This window comes from Galeopterus variegatus, unplaced genomic scaffold, assembly GCF_000696425.1.
Source record: "Galeopterus variegatus unplaced genomic scaffold, G_variegatus-3.0.2 Scaffold108, whole genome shotgun sequence".
NCBI classification, from domain to species: Eukaryota; Metazoa; Chordata; class Mammalia; order Dermoptera; family Cynocephalidae; genus Galeopterus; species Galeopterus variegatus.
In genome coordinates this window covers 310,762-319,575 of record NW_007726219.1, presented here as the reverse complement: position 1 = coordinate 319,575, position 8,814 = coordinate 310,762, and the positions used below count along the sequence as shown (strand labels likewise).

Genomic DNA, 8,814 nt, shown 5'->3' with positions numbered 1-8,814 from the left:
CTTCCTGCAGACTCCTGCCCCCAACCCAGCCGCGCGCACACCCACTGGGCCCTCAAACATCGCGCTGGGGTCGAACTTGATGTGATGATTTCGGTCAACCACGGATCCGATGGCCCCCCAGCCTCCTACAGGATGCCTTAGTGAGGGGTCAGGAAGAGCGGCCAAGGCTGTTGAGAAGGTGCTTCAGGTGCCTCCCCTCCTGCCTCAGGTGCTTCCTCTCTGTCCCAGATGCCTCTGCTCGCGCTTCAGGTGCTTTGGCTACTGCACGCAGTGCATCAGGCCGGAAGATCCTGAATTGGAGGGCGATACTCAATTTTTAAAAAATAATTTAAAAAAAGACAAGAAAAACAAGTATTTTTTTAAAAAAAGACTATGCCCAGCCTCACAGTCCCTTGAACAGGCCCAGCATAGTTCTTCAAGCCCTTTGTACCTGCTACTCACTCTACTCAGAACATTCTTTTCCAGGGTAGCTGCTGGGCTCATTCCCGCACGTTACTCACTTCTCTGCTCAAGTAATGCTGTTTAAGAGGCCTTCTCTGATCAGCTTAAGTGAAACTGCACCTTGCTTCCACACCATCCCTCCCTCTACCCTTTACTTAATTTACTTTTCTTCTTAGCATGTAAACTCTGCCTACCATATTATATATTTATTGTCTGCTTCCCCCCATTACAGTATAAGCTTGAGAAAAATTCTGTTTATCTCCAGCAACTAGAATAATGCCTGACAGAGAAACGGCATCCAATAAATAATTGTGGAATGAATAGACAAATGTTATCTGAAACATGCCATTAAGGAAATAAAAGAAACCTTGGAAACTGCATAAAACCAGGCGTGACCAGGGAAGACTTCAGAGGGTGAAATCTGAGCCAACTGCGAAGGCAAACAGAGCAGAGCAGTGGGTTGGCAATGCAGTAAAACAAAAATCAGGCAAGAGGGCGGGAACGAAAGCTGGGGAGAGAGGCTTGGAGGCAAAGCAGAGAAGCTCTGAGTTGACCCACGGGAGTACTGGGTCTGTCATAGCTTAGGACTCTGCAGTGTTGGGCTTCTGAAGGACTGAAGGGCAAGAGGTGATACTCCACGTGGGGCTTCCTCTTAATGACCAGTGCCATCCTCCAGTGAGAGAAGAACCTGACCCAAGAAAGCAGCAGCAGAGACAAAGGGAAAGGGTCAAGATACAAGATGAAATCTCACTCACTTGCACAATCTATTAAGGAGGTAGAGTTGACAGTTCCTGGATGCTATACTTGCATAGTGGCACTGAGGGAGGTATCCGGGGGCATATCCGGGGGCATCTCCGTGGAATGTCAGGTTTCCGGCCTGAGTGATTGGGGACGGCCATGTTGATTTCAGGGATCCAGAACATGGAAGGAGGCACAGATTTTGCAAGAAAGCTAAGTTCAGGTTTGAACTTATTGAATGTGAGGAATCCGTGAGGTACCTTAGAGATGACAAGCAGGGCATTTGGATAAACTCAACCAGAGCTCCAGAGAACACAGGGATGGAAGCAGTTTTTGGAGTGACACAGTAGGTGAAGTCATGGAGATCATACAGATTATAGCCCAGACATAAGAAGAGGGCCAAGGAAAGAAATGTGGACACGACAATATTTAAGGGGACAATAATTTAATATCTGGCTCAGGAGAATAGCCTCCCCTAGAACCTGAGAAGGAATGCTTCAAGAGGAAGCAAGAAAACTAAAGAGAACAGTGTTTTAAGAAGCCTGAGGTTGCTGACAGTGTCAAATGCCACAACGTTTAGGTAAGATGAGAAGTGAAGAGTAGACTTGGCAACTAGGGGTTCACTGTAGACTTTGCCAGAAGTTTTCAGTAGAATAGAGGGAAACGTGGCCATACTGAAATTTTGTGTAGGGCAAGCAGGAGGTGAGAAAATGAGAATGAAGACTATTTTCAAGAAACTTGACTGTGAAGGAAATGGTAGGACAATAACGAGGAGACCTCAATGGGGTGTGAGAGCAGGTTTCCTAGGATAGAGTGGACAAGACGGAAGGTTGGATCCTAAGGTTTGGAGCTCGTTCAACTGTGAAGGATGGCAAGGTCCATGGTATGGTTACTGTCTTAGATGTCTAAGGGCGCATTCAAGATTTTTCAAGGTTAAGATGGAGCAGGATCTGCAAGGGAGAGGAAGATGGTACCCCAAGCGTCATCCACCGTCATCCACTGGCAGGGCAGTGGGTAGCATGGCAACTGGGGAAAGAACAGGCATAGCTGGAGTCCACAGTCTTCAAGGAGGGGAGCCAACGTCTTTCCATGAGGATGGAAGAACAAGGAGCCTGGGAGCTTCCACAAGGAGATAAAAGGCTCTGAACCACTTTGTCCCTCCTCCTTCCAGGTACATGTAAATCCAAGTAGTGACATTAATAATCTAAGACCTGAACTTCCCTGCCTGCTCTTTACCAAGGAATGCCAAGGTCTAGCTCAGGGCAGTCTGCGTCGGCCTGTGGTTCTCTGTGGGTTCTTGCTGATCCTAAGAGATGCAGGTTCCATGGCAGCGGGGGTCTTGTCAGTCTCATCTCCATACCCCCGGCACTTAACAGGTGCTCAGCACACATTTATGCAGGGCACGCTGCGCAGAGCCGAGGCTTGGTCTCCGGCACGGCACGGTCGGCAAATCTAAGTTTTCCCTCCTTCCGTTCCGACCCCCTCTTTCCTCGATCTTAGTCGCTGACTTTGGCTGCACCTGAAAACCCTGGGGCTCCCTTAATGCCCCCGAAGCCCAGGCCGCCTGGACCCGCGGCCCACGACCCGGATCTCCAGGACCGGGCCCGCTCCGGTGGCCCCGGCTGCAGCCCCCACAGACGACCGCCCGGGCCGGGGCACCGCTCTCGCCCTCGCTTCCTCACGCGTAGAACGCGCGGCTGGAGCGGCGGAGGGCCCGAGCTGCGGGGCGCCCGACACTTCACCTCCTCCTCCCTCGGCACCAGGGACGCTGAACGGCCGGCGCGAGCACCTCCCGCACGGCTGGGTGCCGGGCTCGCGGCTCGCGGCCACGGGGGGCGTGGCCTCCGGGCCGAAGAGGCCTCTGGGAGTCGCAGTCCTGACCCGCCTGTGGCTGCCTCAACAAGAACGAAATCGGGGCGGAACTACATCTCCCAGGAGGCTCCGCGGCTCCGGACTGGGCAGGGGCGTGGCCAAGGCTTGGGCTCGTTGGAGAGTGTCCGAGCGCTGTCGGTGTCCCCCAAGCCTCCGAGAGTCGCCAAGAGTCTCCGAGCGTCTCCGGGCGTCTCCGAGCGCCTCCGGATGCCTCTGAGCACCTCCGGGCGTCTCCGAGCGCCTCCGGATGCCTCTGAGCACCTCCGGGCGTCTCCGATCGTCTCCGGGCGTCTCCGAGCGTCTCCGAGCGTCTCCGAGCGTCTCCAGGCGTCTCCGGATGCCTCTGAGCACCTCCGGGCGTCTCCGAGCGTCTCCGAGAGCTTCCCAGAGTGTGCGAGCGTCTCCGAGCGCAGGGCGCTGCCCGCAGGGCACTCCGGGGTCCTCGGAGCTCTAGCTCCCGCCTGCCCAGATCCCTCGGGGTTCCCCAAGGCAGGCGGCTCCGGGCCATCTCCCAAGGGCTCAAGGGCGGGGCGCACGGTCACTTGCCGGGTCCCGAGCCCAGAGCAGAGGGTAGGGAGGGCGGGCAGGAGGAGCCGGCGGCCGCGCTGAGCTGTCGGAGCCTCGAAGGCGCGGTCAGGGCTCGGGAGTGGGCTGGGGCGGGGGTCGGAGGCCTGCTGCGGAGGACAGCTTACAACTGAGGGCACCTGGGACTCGGCCGGTGGCGAAGACGACGACAGACAAAGATTTAGAAGTAGGGCTCATGGGCTTGACTGATCGGCAGTGGGATGACAGGAAAAGGAAGTCGGGAGTGACCTTAGGTTTTTTGCCTAATCAATGGGTTGTCAGGAAGCGGCGACGCCTGGGGAAGTGACAGTGCGTTTGGGGTAAGAATCAGTTGCTTCGCGGTGGTAAATTTGCGATGCCCGTCTGACATTTCATTGGGATCACTGAGTAGACAGGAGGATATGGGGGGCGAGCAGGCTGGAGAGAGGCTTGGAGTCGAGGGCTCAGGATGGACCAGATGGGGTTACTGGGTGGGGGGGTAACAGGAAAGGGCTGAGGACAGAGCCCTGGGGCCACGTGGCCACATTTAGAGGTTGGCAGAGGAGAGCATGGAGTAAAAGAGACTGAGGATGTCCAGTGAGAAAGGACAGTCCGGGAATGTGGTGCACTGGAGGCTGAAAGAAGAGTTTCCAGGTGGAGAGAGTGACAGCCCAGAGAGATTAGATTGAAACTGAAGATATGACCACTAGACTGGGAAACATGGATGTCACTGGAGATCTTGACAGGACAGGTTTAGTGAAGAGGTGGAGACAATAGCCTGATTGTACACAGTGAGTGCAGATGGTGCTTTCAAGGCATTTTGCTTTAGAGCAGAGAACTGAGGCAGAGACTAACAAGGCACATCGGGTTCAGGAAGGGTTATCTCCCTTTTTTCCTGATGGAGGTATTACGGCTTGTTTGTAGGTTGACGAGAATGATCCAGAAGGGAGGAGAAATTAATGATGCAGTGGAGAGAGCAGAGTTGGGTGGAGGGGAGGGAACCCAGTGCTCATGTGGGAAGCTGGCACCACGCTGCAATACGATGGAAGGCAGAATGCCTGGGCCAAGGTGCAGGTGGGTGTGATAGGCAGAACAATAACCACCCCTCCCCCCATGTCCACACCCTAATTCCCAGGACCTGTGAATGTGTTATTTTATGTGGCAAAAGAGACTTTGCAAATGTGATTACGGATTAATTTAAAGACCTTGAGATAGGGAGATGATCCTGGGTTATCGAGGTGGGCCCAATGTAATTGCAAGGGTCCTTAAAAGTAGAAGGAAGAAGGCGGCAGGAGAGTCAGAAGGCGACGTGACGATGGAAGAAGAGTCAGAGAGATGCAACATGTCTCTGGCTCTAAGGATGGAGGAAGGGGCCATTAGCCGAGGAATGTGGATGGCCTCTGAAGACTGCAAAGGAAAAGACATGGATCACCCTCAGGTTTCCAGAAAGGCATACAGCCTTGCCTGCGGGCACCTTGGTTTTAGCCCAGTGAATCCTGTGTGAGACTTCTAGCCTGTGGAATTGCATGATAATAAGCATGCGTCGTTTTCAGCCACCAAGTTTGTGGTCATTTGTTGTGGCAGCCACAGAAAACTAATATGATGAGCCAAGGTTTTGGGGTGGGAAGGAGACAATTCTCAAGTAAGGATGAAGCAAGGCCACAGAATACTTAGAGCGAGGCCCGTGAGGGAGCCTAGGGGACTGCAGAGAGAGGAAGTGGTACGAAAGAGTCGTCTGGAAGAGTCAGAAGCTGGTGGTCCCTGGCTGCGACACAGGCAGCAGCAGCACCCGCCCTGACAAGGCTGACAGCGGTTGCTGCTCTGGGAGCCACTCACACTTCTGAGAAAGAAAAGAGGGTGCTCTTGAGGATTACAGTGAAGCTGACTCGTAGGTTGGAGGGGCACAGGGCCACAGTTCTGAGCTAGTGGCTTCTGACCTTGGGCAGGCCCTGGTCTCAGTGACACGTTTTCCCCAGGTCAGCCTCCTGCACCTTTCATCCTTGGCCCCCTTGTCCCCTTCCAGGGCCTCTGGGAAGGTGTGATGAGAGTGGGTGTGAAAGAGTTGTTCCTTCAAAGCAGTCTCTGGCTGATGCCCCCAAATAGCATCAGAGTTCATAGCGGTGGTGACAGAGTTAAGATGTGTTGTCCCCACCAAAACTCATGTGGAAATCTGATCCCCAATGTGGCAGTGTTGGAAGCTGTTTGAATCATGGGGGCAGATCCCTCATGAATGGATTAATGCTCTCCCTGGGTGGGGGAGTAATGAGTGAGTTCTCGCTCTATTAGTTCCCTCCTGCTAGAGCTGGTTGTTTATTTTTTATTTATTTTATTTATTTATTTATTTTTTCCTTTTTGTCTTTTTTCGTGTCCGGCAACGATCGCAACCCTCAGTGTCGCGCCCGTACCAGGCCGGGACCGACAACGGGATCGCAACCCTCGGCATCGCGCCCGCACCTCGCTCAGCCAGTGAGCAGGAACCGGTCTGTATGTGGGATCCGAACCCTCGGCAGGAGCGCCATTGCGCTCCCAAGCAGCGCACTGTAGCAGTGTGCCACCAGGCCGGCCTGAGCTGGTTGTTTAAAAGACCCTGGCACTTCCTCTCTCTTGCTTCCCTCACCATGTGATCTGCTTGTACCTGGCTGCCTGTCGCTTTTCGCCATGAGTACAAGCAGCCTGAAGCCCATGCCACATGCAGCTGTCCCACAATCATAAGCCAAATGAACCTCTGTTCTTTATAAATTACCGAGTCTCAGGTATTTGTTATAGCAACACAAAATAGACTAACACAAGTGGCCTCCTGGTGCTATTGGGAGCCACACAGGATGGGGGGCTTACAGGAGGGCCTGTTATCCATCAGTGTCCCTGTGGACACACTCTAAGTTGGTCTGTATGTGGTAATTAAAATAATCTTAGGAATACTTTTCCATTTCTTCAGCCATTTCTTTTGTACCTGCCTCCCCACTGTCCCCAAGAGCTCAACCCCAGTTGCTAAAATTAATCTGCATCTGATTATAGTCCAGCAGCTGAAGTCTATGATTGAATCCCAGGGGAGCCAAGGTGCACCCCAAACTCTGAAACACCCCTGGTGGCCAGGATCTGCTTGGGGACTTTTGTAAAGGGGCTGTTGGGAAAGATGTTCTTAAGGCAAAGGCACAGAACCAGAGGAGACCCAGATGTCCATCCTAAATTGTCACACGTACTTCCCAGCCTGGGCACTGCCAACCCAAAGTGAGAACAAACTGCTTTGGGATACTGGAGCAGGAGGAGGGGGCTGGGCTAACTGTAGCAGTGATTACTGCCAACTGACCAGCATGCTACCTGCAGGCCTGGCCCAGCCTGAGGGGCAGGCTCCTACACCTAAGCTGCCCACCCTGTCACCCCTGTCCCTGAGGGCTGTGACCTCCTGGGCCCAATTTGACCTCAGGTCCAAGCTACCTGGGGCCATGGCACTTTCACTTCAAGCCATGAACTGGTGGATCTCTCGTCTCTAAAGTTGGTAGCACTGGGGGAGTCTCCTTCTTCAGTCAAGAAAAGTGCCAACCTAACAGACTGACATGTGCATCGTGCTCAGAGATCCTAAAACAGGTCTTTAAAAGACACTTCCAAGAGAATCTAGCAATTAGGCATTGGTTTTATTATCTCTGGAAGCTCAAGAACAAGAGTGGTACAGGGACAGGCCATTTCCCTATCACTTAGTTACCCTGGAGACAAACCCCCTGCCAATGGAATCCCTCTCTGGGACGCACGCAGTTCTCAGGACCTGCCCAGCAACAGGGAGGCAGAAGCACTGGCCACTGCAGAGACCAGCCACGGGCTGTGTGTCCACACCACCATCACACTGCTCACTGTGCTGACAGAGGGTGAGAGATTATAAAAGACATTCACCAGTGTCAGATGCAAGAAAAATGTGCCCAGTTTAGCACTTACACATCTGACACATTAATGACACATCATTCAGTAACACTTCAAGGATATCTAACTCCAAAATTCTTTATTTGATGGCAACCGAATACACAAATTCAAGCGTGCTACACCCAGGATGTACAGAGAGCCTCCTCCCTTCTTTCCGGCAGCTCCCGGCAGTACAGCAAAATGCACCTGCCTCCCCCTAGTCTCTTGGCTGAAGCAGCGCATTCAAACTTCTGTTGAAACCAGGGCGGCCAGGGTCTGAGTGACCCTACCTGGGACACTAGTGCCCAGCACCAAGAAGCAGCTCAGCACCACTCAAGTCACCTCTGTGTGACTCACAGAGTCTGACAAGGCTGGGAAGGAGAACCTGGCAGAGCTCTGGTAGCTCTACAGCACTTTCTCCTGCCTGTAGCTCCCTCCCTCCACCCACCCCAGAGCAGTAGGGTCCATAAAAGTTACTTGAGACAGGGCTAGGGGCTTGACTGGGCTGCTCATCAGGGGCTGCCCTGCAAGCCACCCATTGAAGGACGAGTGAGAGCAGACCTGGGAGACCACCAGAGCCCTACCCCACTACATCTGAACCCCAGGGAGGAGGGAGTAGAGCATGGGAAGGCTGGGCCCACCACCGTAGGTCCCTGGCTGGTACTGGTCACCAAGGCCTCCACACACTCTGAACTATTCGGGCCGTAGTCAGGCTGCCCAGGGCCGCCGGCACCAAGTCTGGCCCCTCAGCAGGCGCCCGACTCAGTTCGGCCTCAGGAGCCTCCTCCAGGTCAGAGCACAGATCGTCCCCAGGACCTGGGGGGCTGGGCAGAGGGGACCCCGGAGCCCCTCCCGTGGGCCAGCTATTTCGCCCGGGGGCTCCAGGCGGCCCGGCCAGGGCATCCCCCAGCAGATCCCGGAAGCTGCTGCCCTCCCGCAGTGGCATGGATTCGAGAAGGTGGTTCAAGAGCTCTGCAGCGACGGTGGCGTCGATGGCCTGGCACGTGGACACGAACGTGTGCACCTCGTGCATGCACTGGATGTAGCCGGCAGCGAAGCGCTCGCTTGCTTCAGCGTGCAGCTGCTCGCGCTCTGCGCCCGGAGTGGGAGGGAGAGAGCCGCTTCAGACCCCGTGAGCGGAGGAGACTGCCGTGGGCCTGGCCGGCCCGCGGGGACGGGGCTCACCCAGGAAACGCGGGGCGCGCCCTGCTCCTAGGGGAGCCGTCGACAGGACAGGGACGCCGGGGGGAAGTCCTGAGCTCGGGGGAGAGGCGGGCTGGGCGAACGCGCCCCGAGCCCGGATGTCAGGCGCCCGCGGCCCGCGCCCCC

At 54.9% G+C, this 8,814-nt stretch overlaps 1 protein-coding gene across 1 annotated transcript in view; it reads right to left on the bottom strand.

Moving 5' to 3' along the window:
- Positions 1-7,593: 7,593 nt before the first annotated feature.
- Positions 7,594-8,814, bottom strand: part of HES6 (hes family bHLH transcription factor 6) — a 2,209-nt gene continuing 988 nt past the window's right edge. Inside the window, exon 2 of the mRNA XM_008586050.1 lies at positions 7,594-8,606. Within this exon, the coding sequence (XP_008584272.1) occupies positions 8,153-8,606 (454 nt within the window). The 3' untranslated portion in view covers positions 7,594-8,152. The remainder of the gene's footprint in view (positions 8,607-8,814) is intronic.